Below are 16,470 nucleotides of genomic sequence, written 5' to 3' on the forward strand. Positions count from 1 at the left end.
CTTTATAAAATGACCTAAAGGGGCATCTGCCAAAAAACTAAATATCCAGTACTTACCATTAAAAACAATGTACAAAATAGTTGTCAATCCACTAAAATCTGGAAAATATTAATTTAACTACATTTGGTTTAAAAAGAAATTTTGAATGTAAATATCACATGCTTAATTAAACTACACCAGAAATTCTCAACCCCTGAGTAGCCTTACCAAGAAGAGCTACTCAAATTCTATGAGTCTGCAGTTACTACTGGTGAGTCCTTTTGTGTGACTGTGAGTGAGACAAGGTGAAAGCTATGGTGATTTCTCCAAAATATTTGAAGGCCTCAATGAAGCCCCATTTCGTGGAGGGTCGGAACCAGCTGGCAGGGACAGCAGTCACTCTTACCCAGCGTCATCCTGGAAGCCTTCTAACTCGTCCCGTTGCTCGGCCAGGGTGGCCTCCAAGTCCAGGTAAGTACCATTGTGGGAGAGCTGCAGGGTGCAGTCGTCCAGCTGCAAGAGAAAGAGCCTGTTAAGCCCGGCCTGCTCCTGCGGTGGGGGCTGGAACCCAGAAATCACTTCCTGTTGCCTTCGTGTGTTTTCTGAAATCAACCATTATCTGGAATTTCCCTGGTGGTCCAGGGGCTAGGACTCCACGCTCCCAATGCAGCGGGCTGAGGTTCGATCCCTGGTCAGGAAACTAGATCCCATAGGCCACAACTAAAGATCCCACATGTCGCAACTAAGACCCAGCAGAGCCAAACTGATCAATCAATATTTTAAAATAAATCAATAAAACCATGCATTATCCCAAAATCTGGACCCTAATAGAAAGAGGTAGCATGTTCATATAAACAGATTGGAAGCAAACTGCGTAACAGGTAGACAGAAATCATACCCACTACATGAATGACATTGACAGGACCTATAAGACATGGCCAGGAGAGGAAAGGCACTGGGCCAATGTCACCTTTCACTCTCAGGGGCCCGGAAGGAGCCATGGATTTGGAGGGTGGAAACTAAGATGCCAATGGGACCATGGATTGAGAGACACAGAGTTTAAAAGGCAAATTTGGTGGAGAAAACATGCTGTTTCCTTTGGCTCAGTGAGGCGCCTACTTGCTCAAATTGTATGGTCAGGTTTGGTCCATTATAATTAACAGTTGCTCAATAAACATTTTTACAAATGAACAAAAAGAAACATTCTTCATCTGAATGGCAATATATTCAAACTACAACTCACCAAAAAGGACACTGGGTCTCTTTATGACTAGTCTCATTTTTAGAAAATTTATTTAATAAATACTTGGTGTTGTCATTGTTCAGTCGATAAGTTGTGTCCAACTCTCTGCAACCCCGTGGACTGTACTCCGCCAGGTTCCTTCTGTCTACAGAATTTCCCAGGCAAGAATACTGGAATGGGTTGCCATTTCCTTCTCCAGGGGATCTTCCAGACCCAAGAATCAAACCTGCATCTCCTGCATTAGCAAGCAGATTATTTACTACTGAGCCACCTGGGAAGCCCATTAACAAATACTTCAGTTCAGTTCAGTTCAGTTCAGTTCAGTCGCTCAGTCGTGTCCGACTCTTTTCGACCCCATGAATCGCAGCACGCCAGGCCTCCCTGTCCATCACTAACTCCCGGAGTTCACTCAGACTCACGTCCATCAAGTCCGTGATGCCATCCAGCCATCTCATCCTCTGTCGTCCCCTCTCCTCCTGCCCCCAATCCCTCCCAGCATCAGAGTCTTTTCCAATGAGTCAACTCTTTGCATGAGGAGGCCAAAGTACTGGAGTTTCAGCTTTAGCATCATTCCTTCCAAAGAAATCCCAGGGCTGATCTCCTTGAGGAGGGACTGGTTGAATCTCCTTGCAGTCCATGGGACTCTCAAGAGTCTTCTCCAACACCACAGTTCAAAAGCATCAATTCTTCGGTGCTCAGCTTTCTTCACAGTCCAATTCTCACATCCATACATGACCACTGGAAAAACCATAGCCTTGACTAGATGGACCTTTGTTGGCAAAGTAATGTCTCTGCTTTTGAATATGCTATCTAGGTTGGTCATAACTTTTCTTCCAAGGAGTAAGCATCTTTTAATTTCATGGCTGCAGTCACCATCTGCAGTGATTTTGGAGCCCCCCAAAATAAAGTCTGACACTGTTTCCACTGTTTCCCCATCTATTTGCCATGAAGTGATGAGACCAGATGCCATGATCTTCATTTTCTGAACATTGAGCTTTAAGCCAACTTTTTCACTCTCCTCTTTCACTTTCATCAAGAGGCTTTTTAGTTCCTCTTCACTTTCTGCCTTAAGGGTGGTGTCATCTGCATGTCTGAGGTTATTGATATTTCTCCTGGCAATCTTGATTCCAGCTTGTGCTTCTTCCAGTCCAGCGTTTCTCATGATGTACTCTGCATAGAAGTTAAATAAGCAGGGTGACAATATACAGCCTTGACATACTCCTTTTCCTATTTGGAACCAGTCTGTTGTTCCATGTCCAGTTCTAACTGTTGCTTCCTGACCTGCATACAGGTTTCTCAAGAGGCAGGTCAGGTGCTCTGGTATTCCCATCTCTTTCAACAAATACTTATATGTTGTTAATTACATCCATTCGTAATTCTAAGCATTTTACACGTTACATCATCTCATTCTCACACAAACTCTAGTGATTTCCTTTGTTATCTCCATTTCACAATGAGAAAGCTGAGTCACAGAGACAGACTAAGACACTTGTCATATCTGCTAAGTGATGGAGGCGGGATCTGAATTCAGGAAATCTGAATTGAGGTCACGCCCTTGACCACTATGCTCTGCATCTGCTCTATGGCCAGAGACCTTCTGAGGACTTGCAAATATGCTCACAAAATGCAGTTTTGGTGATCTGAGTGGTCTGGTCTGGCCAAGGTAATGCTGCAAGCTTGCCAGAGCCATTCCCTTTCCTCCTGGGGACAGAGACCATGTATCCCAGGTTTATAGTTGGGCTATTGCTGGGTAACTGAGTACTGACCTCTAGAATATAGGTGAAAGGGAAGAATCCCAACAGGCCTGGCCAAAACACTCCTACCCAACTACACTCCTTTCTCCTCATGCCTGTGGCCAAATATAGAGGAACCAGAGAGGACTTCCAAGTCTGGAAACCAGCAGACCCCAGACAGAAGCAGCTCAGGCCCCTGAATCACTGCATGGAAGACAGCATTTTGCTGCCCAGCCCCCACTGACCCATCCTGGACAGTGACAAGAGCAAGACATGAGCGTTTGCTCTAGTAAGTCATTAAGACTTTGAGGCTGTTTCAATTAGCCAGCATGGCATGACATTTAGAATAATCCATACACTTAAAAATACAGGAAAGTAATTTTAACCAAAGATGAACATTATGAGAAAATCCAGGTATACAACTTCATGCTTCATTCCTCAGTAAGGGTGGCTCTTATTATTCATCCACTTGATGAGTTAAAGCTCTTATTCCAAAATACCAGGAGACTAGAGAGAAGTGGGGGCAAATACGTGGCTACTTCAAAACATCTAGGTAAAGGCCTGCTAATCCTCCTGCTATAAGTGAGATTTCAAACAAGGAATTAGTCTCCTTTGATGCAAAAGCTTTGCTTGTTATCCTGAACAGAAGAAACAAAGACTGTCAACTTGTCCAGAATCAGCATCTATAACAAGCTGCTAATTCTTGCAGAGACCCCCACAGCTCCACGTTTCTGGTTATCCTCAACAGAATGAAAGGAATTTGTTCTTTGTTATTTGTAAGAAATAGTTAAATCATTTGAAGGGGTTAATCCTATTTGATTCACTTGTTTTATTTCTCTAATAACAAACTATTAAAGGCATGCTGGTGAGGGTCAACATTCTTGACTGGCACTTTACAGATGAGCAATCTGATCTGAGAAAGCTGGGACTCAACGGGCCAAACTCACTGTACTCTGGTGCCAGAGGTGCACCCAGGATTTGGGGGGAATGTGCACCCAGGGTGCAGGGGGAACACTCAGGGGAGGTGCGCCCAGGCTGCGGGGGTAGGAGGGGAGAACACTCAGGGGTGGTGCCCCCAGGGTTTGGGCGGAACACTCAGGGGAGGTGTGCCTAAGCTTTGGGGGGACACGCAGGGAGCTGGCCTCCCTCCTTACAGAAGCAGAGGATTTCCTGCAGAAGGCGTCTCCTGGGCTCGGGTCTCCTATGGACTAAAATCAGACTTTATCATTCTTAGGTGGACATTCTAATTAGACAAGGAACCTGTTAGCGCGTTCACTGGTCCCTGTGTACGTAGAGCTGTAATCACTGCAGCTCATTCTTCCTTTTAACTCCTACTGGCATTTTCAACTAATAAAGCTTTTGTGGTCCATTCTGTTGACAGTATCAACACTTCTGCTCATTTTTAATCCCACATATCATCAACAGACTAGCAGACAAGGAAACTTAAAGCCCTTTGCATGCTCAGTCGCTAAGGAATGTCTGCCTCTTTGAGACCCCATGGACTGTAGCCCGCCAGGCTCCTCTGTCCATGGGATTTTCCAGGCAAGAGTACTGGAGTGGGGTGCCATTTCCTCCTCCGGAGGATCTTCCCGACTCAGGGCAGACGCAGGGGTCCAAACTGCATCTCCTGCATTGGCAGGATTCTTTACCACTGAGCCACCTGGGAAGACTAAAAGCACTTTAAGCTATGATAATTTCTTTTGCCTCCATCCTTGGAAATGTGAACTGTGTGAGTCCAAAGGAGGAAGCTTTTGGATAGAGTTTCTGGTTCCCCTCGAGGGGGTTGAAGGCATTTGGAGGCTGTGGTCCACTCTCAAGCCAGACAGAGAGAACTGAGTTGGAGAGGAATTACTGCTCTGTTGTACAGGGAGGCGAGAGGTGCACGCATATATGGTACAAATATTCTCACCATGGCCAGTTTAAAGCTACCAGTGTGAAGTCGCCAAGTGTGGAGCTAAAAAGAGATACACAGCAGCTCACCAGCATATAGTATTTTTATCATACAGATTCAGGAGATGAAAGTAACTCCCAATGCAATGAAACAATTAGGAAGTAACATGTTTTGAGTACTTTTTTGAAGTAGAGTTGGCTCACAATATTATCAGTTCCAGGTGTAAAGCAAAGTGATTCAGTTATATATATATATATATATAGTATATACTTAGGTGTATATATTTGAATACTTTCACCTTTGTTTCTAATATACTAATAACTTTTGTTCATTGAATATATATATACAGGATAATTTTGCATAATGACTGCATTGAACAAAATTCCCTCTCGAACCACCCAGACCAGCTTCAGCACATGCTGCTTCTGGCCCTCCCAGGTCATCAACTTGAGGCACCTCAAGTGGACACTACCAGGGAGTGGACGAAAGACTGAGTCACCCAGCGCTAGACTTTCAGCCCTCACCCTTCCCCCAGTCCTGTGCTCTTCGCCTTAACTGGAGCAGATGTCGATCCTAGGGGTCAGCAGACATGAAAAAGTGTTCGTCGCTCAGTCGTGTCCACCTCTTTGCGATACTATGGACTATAGCACCCCACCCCCAACCAGCTTCCTCTGTCCATGGAATTACTGGAGTGGGTTACCATTCTCCTCTCCAGGGATCTTTCCAACCCAGGGATCGAACCCAGGTCTCCTGCTCTGCAGGCAGATTCTTTACCATCTGAGCCACCATTCTTACCAGCAACCATGGTTATTTTCCACATCGTCTTTACTCCATACCTCCTGATTTTATTCCCAATAGCTGGGGTGAATACCTGGTTGGCCCCACTGTTCACCCTGACCCACCAGGTACCTGCCTCCTCGTGCTCTCAGCAGCCCCAAATCACAGCAGGACCCTCCCCACCTCCCAGCCTCCTAACCACAGAATCCCAAAACCTTAGCAGAACTGCCTGTTCTCACAATTCCACTCCTCACATTCAGGGCATCAGTAGCTACTGCCACTTCCATGGTTCAATTTTAATAAAATTATATGTTAGGCATGGGCTGGGCACCAAGGAATACATACTGGCTTCCTTTCCTCAAAGATCGTTTTGCCAAGCAAGTATGACACATTAATAGAACACAGAAGAGAATGAAAAGCCACTTAAACCAACCGTCAAAATGTGTGGAAGTTCACCTTCAGCTGCATTCTTTCTGCTCTAATTAGCAGCCACAGCCCCCGAGACCCAAGCATCCTCCATCAGACAGGACATTCCCCTTCCAGCAGAAAGGCTACCTGACTTCCTAAGCCAGGCGTCACGACCCTGCCTCCGTAACTAACAGCTGGGCGATTTGTGCAAGTCCTTCAACTAAAACAGAAACAATGACTCTGTGCCCTTTAGTCCCTTGAAAGTGGGGCTTACAGTAGGGCTATAGGAAGGGGGCAAGGTCAGCTTGCTCCCCTTAGCAAGCTGGGGCACATGTGCACGAAGGGGTCCCTGAAACTCAGGCAGCCTGTGAAGATGCCAAACGAATCTGCACATGCTGGCCGCTGCGTTCCACAACATGAGCCCCGCCATCACCACACCCGATTAACTTGTAAACCATCACGTGAGCCAAGGAGCAGGAAAAGCTGCTGGGCTGGACTGACGCACGAACAGTAAAAACCCCTTGGTACTTTGGGGTTCGGCTTCGGTTACAAACAAATTGATGGGTGTGCCAAATGCAGGCTTCAGTCTTGTCAGGGATAACTAAGTTAACAGTTAGGAAAGAAAGTGACAACAAGGCGGACAGGCGGCGAGTGGCGCTTAATTCCAATCTAGTTATTAGAAGGGGTTAGACAGAATCATTCAGGCTCTGCCCACAGAGTGGAGGACCCGGACGCCTTCCTGCCAGGCCAGTTCCTAACAGGAACCTCAATTCCTCCTGACATGACGGGAACCTGATCCCCCCCACCCCGGGCCTCTCAGGTCAAATGTCTTCCCAAATGACTGAAGGGCCCTGGAATTTCCTGACTCCAGCGATTTTCATGTCAATCCTGATCCCCTGGCAGCGTGGCCCCTGCACTCCTTTCCTGGCTCTGGGTTTGGTGGCCAGGACACTGCCGGGCACTTCAGGACACAAGACAGAGCCGGAAGCCTGGTGGGAAGACAGCAGTGCAGGGCGATCTCAGGACAGCGGTTAGAGGTGAGCGGGTAAAGACAGTGAGTGGCAGGGGACCAGGAGTCTGCTGGGGCTGGGGTGCTTGGGAGGGGCTCAGTCACAGAGCCACACGAGGGACCCTTCCAAATACTCTGGAACTCTGTGCCACTCCTCCAGGTCAAAACAAACCATTAAAATGGGGCCCAGAGCCCCAGAAACATGGGACAAGCCCTCCCATCTTTGCAGACCACCTGCACGAGGTCACTCACCTTCCCCTGACCATTCCTACAAAGACAGTGCATTCAAAAATGGAAAAGGTAGGCTCGCCGTCCTGGGGAGGAAGAACATCTAAAACAAGGCTGACATCAATTCTCAGCTCATACCTTCTTTTCTTTCCTTAATCCGGTGAAGCGGCGTATTACTGGGGTGGTTTAATGATTATCTGGGTTTGGCAGCAGGTCTAAAGGAATCCTTAGTCTAGGCAATAAAGTTCTGGGGAACTCTGAAATAGATTTGCACAGAACTGTTCTATAAATACACACGAGGTCTAATCGTAAGCTAATTTTGGTAAGAGTTCAGAAGTGGGAAAATACGTGCTGATTTTTTAAAGAAAAAATTAAAATAAATGTCATTTGCTGATGTCATTTCAGGGGTTCCTCCTGTCCCTGCATCATTTTTGCAGCTCCTTTCATCAAGAGGTGGATTCCTTCTTGGTTCCTGGACTCTGGGCTGGGCTGTGTCTTGCTTTGGCCAACTTGGTAAAGAACGTGACACGGCAGAGACTTGAGAAACACCTGCTCACTACGGCTGGCCTCTCCTGTTGCCCTTGGAACATGGCCACCACCCAAAGTAGCCCGGGTGCCCCATCTCCAGGGTACCTGGTTGTTCCCACTGCCCCTGCCGACAGCCTGCCAACTGTTGCATGCCGCGCAGGGCCAATCTGGATCCCCAAGGCTCCAAGTGAGCTGCCAGCTGATGACACACCCAGGAGAGGGCCAGCCAGGACAACCAGACTGGCCCAAAGCAGAACTGCCCGGCAGACCCATTGGGGTGGGGCCACATTTCATGCTTGCTGCTTTCAGCCAATCTCTTCTGAGCCTGTCACCTCCATCCATAGCAGGTGGGCCCCCAGGGATTGCAGCCTCATACTCGAGAGTGTTCGGTGCCTGGCTCTGAGGTGGGTAAGAGGCTCGCCCCACCAAGGTGCCTGCTGAACACACCGTGACACCGCTGGCTCAAGGCAGGAGCGCCAGCCCCAGGCCCGGTCCTCAGCCACCACAGCATGTACATGCCTGGCCCCGCCCCTCCTGGAGGCTGAGCCCCCACCAGGGACCAAGGACAGAGGACAGGAGACAGCAGCAGCTGCTGGGTGGAACAGCCCGGCGCCCCAGCGAGTGGGGGCGCAGCCAGCTGCACTGTCCCCTCAGGAAGGCAAGGAGGCAGCAGGAGGTGAAACCCTGCAGGAGCTGCGATCCCAGGCCCTCTGAGCCCGTGCCCTCATCTCGTCGTGCAAAATGCACGTTTACAGGGTATAAACGATGAAGACTTTCAAAATGGCAACTGCCAGCCCAGGGCCCTTCTGACGGTGCTCAGAAGTGAAGCCCTGCCATGCGCCCGTGTGGCTCCAGGGCCGGGTCCACTGTGGGCGCCCTGTGCCCCCCACTCCAGGCTCACCCCTCCCTCAGAGCAGCAAGCAGGCAGGCGTCACATCAGGTCAGCTCTGAGACAGCTACAGTTTCCCCCTGCATTGGGGCTCCGATGGCCGGGCAGTCATGAAGCTTCTGGCTTCCCTCATCTTTGTGGTTCCTTCTAAAGGCAGCAGAGACTAGAAACTCAGATGACAAGCAAAACCATCAGGAAGGACAGCTTTCCAACAAGCAAGGCCACATGTCCCTTTCATAATTCTTCATAAAACCTTCCCAGAGTCCTGGCTCTGCCGGTCAAGCTTTTGTGGGCTTTGGTTGCCCCCATCCCGTGAGGGTCACGGCCGAGGGGCGAGGGCACATGCCGCAGGGCCACCCCCTGCCATCTCCTGAGACGGGCAGTGAAGACATGGCGCTCATTTCAGCATCCTTCAGACTACACATACGTTCCATGTTCATTCCCTTCAGATGCATAACACATCTCACAACAGCAACAAGAATGCATAGTTTCACATAAAGCTGTGATTTGGACATAATTTAAAAATAAAAGGAACACAGGGTCAGTTTTCTTTAAGACAAAGACCAAAGGAAACTGACTCACGTGATATCAGAAGAAATCAGGCCTATTGGTTAACCCCAACAAATCATATTTAAACTTCTAAATCTCTAGGGGCCCATTTAGCCACTTCAGAACAACAAATATATTGTGGGTACTTCATAAATGTTTTAGGGTTAAGTACAAGGATATTTTTGAAGATCGAGCCTATATGGGTTATGAAATAATATGAATGTATTTACTTTGAAAGCGGTTGGATTTTACTTCCTCGGAAACCTTTAGTAAGTTATGTTATTTGTGGCCAGCAACCTCAGTGAGAGAAGCAATGTCCTGATATTGATTTAGGCAGCTTCCAAATCAAGCCCCAGACTTCTACTTAAGTCAACAAAATTGCACAGCTCACCAACCAAAGGAAGAGCTTCTGCCAAATTCTAGAAGAAAGACAAAGGCAAGGTTTCTCCCATTAAGAGCTTAAACTGAGCAAGCAGGATAATATGGCAAATATTTGTATTATATTATGGGACCTTTCTGTCATTAAATAACCAAAATTCACTAAATTTCTCTCTTTAAAAGGCCAGACTATACTCACTTGTGTTTTTTCATTTTGTTTCTTGTTTCAATTTTAATTGGAGGCTAATTACTTTACAATATTGCAGTGGTTTTTGCCATACATTGACATGAATCAGCCATGGGTGTACATGTGTCTCCCATCCAGTCAAGTTGAAAACCAGTTATCAGCACCAAGTTTCAGTGTTATTATTGATCTATTATCATTCACTCATTCAGATGAATAATCCTTTCCTGTGCTCCTTCTCTGGCCTGGCACTGCAGTATGTCCTTATATTACAGGCCAGGTTCCAGAGGGCATTCATGGCTGTGGATGGGCCCAAGCCCCAAAGGAGGAAAAGAGAACAAGGAGTTAGTACTATCTTTGCTGTTTCTATCTCATTAATTTCTGTTATCTTTGCTATTTCCTTCCTTCAATATTTTTGTGTTTAATAAGTTGGGTTTTTTCTAATGTATAAAACGTGAAGATTTTCAGTCTTTCTTCTCTCAATCATGGGCATTTAAGGCAATAATTTTTCTCTAAGTAAGGTTTAACTACAGACCACAAGATCCAATATGCTGTATTTTCATTATCTTAAATCCAAACTATTCTCAGTTCCACTGGGATCTCTTCTTTGACCCACAGGCTATTTAGGACTGTATATTACATAATTCCCAAATATTTAGGAGTTTTCTAGCATCTTTTTTTTACTGTTTATTTCTAGCTTAATTTCACTGCTGCTGCTGCTGCTAAGTCGCTTCAGTCGTGTCCAACTCTGTGCGACCCCATAGACGGCAGCCCACCAGGCTCCCCGTCCCTGGGATTCTCCAGGCAAGAACACTGGAGTGGGTTGCCATTGCCTTCTCTGTAATTCCACTATGACCAGAAATATATTCTGTATCATTTCCAATCTTTGAAATTTTTTAAAATTTCATCAAAGTACAGTTGATTTACAATGTTGTATTTAATTTCTCCTGTGAAGTGACTCAGTTAGACATATATATATATATATATATATTCTTTTCTTATGTTTTTCCATTATGGTTTATCACAGGATATTGAATAAGTTCCCAGTGCTATACACTAGAACCTCGGAATTTCTTGAAACTTATTTTATGGCCCAGTAAGCACGATGGATGTGTACTCAACAACTGCAGTGTTTGTTAAATGAGCTTCTCAAATCTCCTCTATCTTTATTGCTTTTCACATGCTTATTCTATAGAGAGGTATATTAATTTCCCACTATAACTGCACATTTTTCTTTTTTTCCTTTCTGTCGATATTTGATTAGTTGATTTAGACTTACTAGTGAAAATATTGTTTCCTCGTCTTTTAGCACCATGGGATTCCCCCTTATCTCTAGTAATGCTTCCTACCTTACAGATTCTGGCGTCTGTTACTAGGATAGCCATACCAGTTGCTTTGGGTTAGGGCTGCATGGTTTATCTTCTTCCAGTCTTTTACTTATAACATTTGGTGCCCATATATTTGATATGTATCTCCTGTAGGTAGATAACAGCTCTTATCCAATCTGACAATCTTAGCTTTTTTAATAAAAGCATTTAACAAAGTCTGTTAACCTAAAGTAGCTGCTACTGTCTAGGTTCAAATCTACATATTTGGTATTTGACCTACATGTACTAGATTACTTTTCTGCCTTTCTTGGCATCTGTTAGTTTAAAGCACTATTCTCTACTATTTCATATTTCCTTCTTATTATTCTTCTTATTCCTAGCTCTATATTCTTTTATTAATTCTTTCAGTAATTTACCCTCTAAATAATCTGGCTTCCTAACTCAGCAGAACCTACTATGAATGAGAGTTATCACTTATCAGAAAATGTAAGGGCCCTAGACCATTTTAATACGTATACACCTTTCAACATAATGAGAGATGCATTTTGGACCCCATGACATAGTATTGTCTGGCAGTCAATGTTCATTTAAATTCAACCACATTTTCACTTTGGTCTCTTGCCCGTCATTCCTTCCTGGGTTTCTGTGCTTCTATCTGTGATCATTTCCTTCTGCCTGAAGAAGTCTATTTAGCAGTTTTTAAGTGAGAGTCTACTGGCAACAAATTTCCACAGCTCCTATTTTCTAGAAACACCTCTATTTCTTTTTCTTTTTCTTTTTTTTTTTTTGGTAATAGCTGTACTGAGATGTAATTCACATGCCCTATAATTCACCTATTTAGAGTATACAATTCCTTGGCTTATATATCCACAGACTTGTCCATCCATTACTACAACCAACTTTTTTTTTTTAAACAATCAACTTTAAAACATTTCCATCATCCCAAAAAGAAACCACACTATCCATCGGTAGTAACTTCTCATTCCCGCAAACACATCCACTCTATACCCAGAAACTATGAATCGACTTCCTGTCTCTACAGATTTATTCTAGACATTTCATATAAATGGAACCACACAATAGTCTTTTGTGACTAGCTGCTTCCACTACTTAGTACAAAGGTGTCAAATTTCTTCCTTACTACAGCATTTATCAGCACCTCACTCCCTTCGTTGCTAAACAATATTCTATTACACAAATACACCACATTTGATTTATCCATTTATCAGCTGACGGACACTGGGTTGTTTCCACTTTGGGGCTATTACAAACAATACTACTATGAATATTTATGTGCAAGTTTTTATATAGACATATACTTTCATTTCTCTTGGGTGTGTGTCTAGGAGTAGAACTGCTGAGTCACACAGCACCTCCATGTGTAGTATCTTAGGAAACTGGCAGACTGTTTTCCAAAGCAGCTACACCATTTTACGTTCCCACCAGCAGAGCATGAGGGCTCCAATTTCTCCAAACTTTACCAGCACTTGTCTTCTTTTTGATGATAGCCATCTTAATAAACGTGAGATGGTATTTCATGGTTTCTGTTTGCATTTCCCTGATGGTGTATGATTGTGAGCATCTTTTTATATGTTTATGGGTCATTTGTATATCTTCTTCTGAGAAATGCCTATATAAATTCATGGCTCATTTTTAATTTGGGTTGTCTTTTCTGTTATCAGGTGCTAAGTATCCCTTACACATTACACATACAAGTCCTTTATTGGCTACATGGTTTGCAAAATATTCTCCCAATTTATGAGCTGCCTTTTCACTTTCTCAGTGGTGTCCTTTCAAAACCTTTCAATTTTGATCAAGTACAATTAACCTATTTTTTTCTTTTGTTGTTTGTGCTTTTGGTATCATACCGTCTTTCCTTTAAAGGATATCTTTGGAGGAAACAGAATTCTAAATTAGCAGTTATTTGCTTGAAGTAAAGGATACCTTGAAGATATCCAGGCTATGTTCCAGACTACTGCAATGAAGTGAGTCACATGAGTTTTTTGGTTTCTTTTGGGAGGGAGGTTCAAGAGGCAGGGGACATATGTACACCTATGGCCGATTCACGTTGATGTAGGGGCAGAAACCAACACAATATTGTAAAGCAATTATCCTCTAATTAAAAATAAATAAAAATTTTAAAAAGTTATACTATATTACAGTCTATTAAGTACACAAAAGCATTATATCTGAAAAAATGCACATTTAAAAAATATTTTATTGCTATTAATAAAAAACATTAACAACCATGTGACAATGCCAGGTTGCCGCAAAACTTCAATTAAAAAAACCAAAAACACAGTATCTGCAAAGCACAATAAAACTAAGTATACCTGCACTCACCAACTATTAACTTCACTGTCTTCTAGCTTACATCATTTCAGATGAAACATCAGATGCCGGTTTTACTGTTTTTCTTTTGAAGATAATCTCTCTTTCTTAGGCTTCATTTAATATTTTCTTTGTCTTTAATTTACAACAGTTTTACTGTGAAGTGCTTATGTGTAGTTTGCCTTGTATTTATCCTGTCTGGAATTTATAGCACTTCTTGAAGTTGTGGCTGATGTCATTTGTTAATTTGAGAAAAATACTGGCCATTATCTCTTCAAATATTCCTCCGGCCCCATTCTCCTTTTTCACCCATTCGAGGACTCTAACACATATTTTAGAACATGATCCACGTGCCTATCAAGCTCTTTTCTGCATTTTCTGGTTTTCCCACTCCATATATCTTAATATCTTCTACGGATCTATATTTCACATCATTAATATTCTCTTCATCTGTGTCTAATCTTTAGTTGAACCACCCACTCTATTAATTTAGGGGGGGTATTTATTTATTGGGAGAAGGCAATGGCAATAAATAAATAAATAACTATTGATTTATTTGGCTGTACTGGGTCTTTGTTGCTTTCTCTAGTTGTGGTTCACAGGCTTCTCACTGCAGTCGCTTCTCTTGTTGCAGAGCACAGACTCTAGGCATGCGGGCTTCAGTAGCTGGGGTACATGGGCTCAGCTGCTTTGAGGGATTCAGAATCCTACCAGACCAGGAATTGAACCTGCATCCCCTGCAATGACAGGCAGATATCCAACCACTGGACCACCAGGGAAGTCCCTATTTTTAACTTCTGTATTTTTCATCCTACAATTTCCGTTTGCTTCCATATATATACGTATGTATGTATGTATATACATACACACACACCATTCTTGTTTTGCTTTGTTTAAATTCTCCATCTTGCCTCATTTCTTGAATGTATTTCTCATGTTTTATAGATCACATCTAGTATCTAGAACACTTACAGACATTTCTATGGTTCCCCCTTCCCGTTGATCATGTCTCTGGATATACCAGGTACATTTAATTGAATACAATCATTGTTTATTTAAAAAAAAAAAAACCCTCAAGGTTCTGAGTGACACCTTCCTCCAGAGAGATCTTCCTTAGCTTATGGTAGCTGTAGGAGTAGATCATAGTAATCCAATTAAGGACTGAGCTCACTCAAAACTGGGTTTCAGTCTTTGTATGCTTGCTTGATCTCAGTTAACACCTCTTCCTCTACTCTGTTCTTCTCTAGCCAGCATTATGAACAGTAGGTTTACTTAACTTTTCAGCCTCCTCACAGTCACTCTCTGCTTACCTTCAGGTCTCTGCACCTGCCACTGATGAACTGGTACATGCATCACAGTAAAAAGAAATTTCAGACTTAGTGAGTATGACCTCAGTAAGTTTCCCTTCTCTCTCGAATCTTGGCCTCCCAAGTCCTGGCTGCCTTTGGAGCTCTCTAGTACCAGGGACAGGGGAGCCTGGTGGGCTTCCGTCTATGGGATCACACAGAGTCAGACACGACTGAAGTGACTTAGCAGCAGCAGCAGCAGCAGCAACAGTGACTTCAAACAGACGGGTTTTGGTCCTCTGTCTACCTTATATGGTTGTTCTCGGTAGGAGTATTGGTCTGCTACAAGCTAGTTCCTTATAGCCAGATGCATAACTGAGCAAGACCCTATGGGGCCTCCCCTGGACAGCCCCCTGCCCCATATCCTCTGCTGTAGCTCCTCCCTGAAGTCCCCAGAAAATAGTATCTCATGCATATTTCATGACTTCTTCAGATGTTAAAAACCACCACCAAATGAAAGAAGTTAACCACCTGATGATCATGAGCACACAGCCCCCAGACCTTCTGGCACCTAAGGGTTGATGTTAACCACCCTGCTACCTCAGCATCAACCAGAGAACTGTGCACCAGCTGATGACATATTCTGGGACGTCCCTCCCTCACCCGGCCTTTAAAAATGCTTTGCCAAAATTTTTCAGGAAGTTCAGGGTCTTTTGAACATGAGCCATCCATTCTTGCTCAGCCCTGAGATAAACATTTCTCTGCTACAAACTCCGATGTTTCGATTAGTCTGGCCTCACTGTGTGTTGAGGAGCCTCCCTGGTGGTTCAGTCTGTAAAGAATCTGCCTGAAAGCAGGAGACCTGGCTTCGATCCCTGGGTTCAGAAGATCCCCTGGAGAAGGAAAAGGAAACCCACTCCAGTATTCTTCACTGGGAAATCCCATGGCCAGAGAAACCTGGTGAGCTACAAGTTCATGCAGTCACAAGAGTCAGACATGAGTTAGCGACTACACCACCACCACTGTGTGTTGAGCATATGAACTTGTACTGGGTAACATAAGCCCAAACATCCATTTAATAGCTAAAAACATTTACTATTCACTTGACATGAATTAACATTAATTATTTAATCCTCACACAAGTTAGGGGGAAGGTACTATTATTATTTTCATCTTTTATAATTAATGTAAAACTCACACAAAAAAAACTGTAATTGACCAAACAACTTGCCATGATCATCACAGTTAGTAGCAACTCAACTCCGACCACTTGGCTCCTGAGACTGTGTCCTTACCTACAACAGAATATCCAGTTTGGAGGAAAGATACACACAGAAGCCCTCTGCAATTCCAACATTCTGTGACTGCATCAAATAAGAGAGGACTGAAGAGGATCAGCCAGATGGACCAGAGCAAAGTCAGGGGAAGGTTGTCCTCTAAGCCCAGCTGCTGCTGTTGCTGCTAAGCCCCTTCAGTTGTGTCCAACTCTGTGCAACCCCAGAGACGGCAGCCCACCAGGCTCCCCTGTCCCTGGGATTCTCCAGGCAAGAACACTGGAGTGGGTTGCCGTTTGCTTCTCCACTGCATGAAAGTGAAAAGTGAAAGTGAAGTCGCTCAGTCGTGTCCGACTCTTCACAACCCCATGGACTGCAGCCTACTAGGCTCCTCCATCCACGGGATTTTCTAGGCAAGAGTACTGGAGTGGGGTGCCATCTAAGCCCAGGGAAGC

General features: G+C 44.2%; 1 protein-coding gene across 22 annotated transcripts in view; it reads right to left on the reverse strand.

Annotated features, from left to right (window-relative positions):
• FHOD3 (formin homology 2 domain containing 3) overlaps window positions 1-16,470 on the reverse strand; it is a 530,360-nt gene that overhangs the window by 466,837 nt on the left and 47,053 nt on the right. For all 22 annotated transcript variants that reach the window (XM_069568681.1, XM_069568674.1, XM_069568673.1 and 19 more), the window contains exon 2: window positions 386-492. In XM_069568681.1, the coding sequence (XP_069424782.1) occupies window positions 386-492 (107 nt within the window). The remainder of the gene's footprint in view (window positions 1-385; window positions 493-16,470) is intronic.

Source organism: Ovis canadensis, chromosome 23 (genome assembly GCF_042477335.2).
Source record: "Ovis canadensis isolate MfBH-ARS-UI-01 breed Bighorn chromosome 23, ARS-UI_OviCan_v2, whole genome shotgun sequence".
Lineage (NCBI taxonomy): Eukaryota > Metazoa > Chordata > Mammalia > Artiodactyla > Bovidae > Ovis > Ovis canadensis.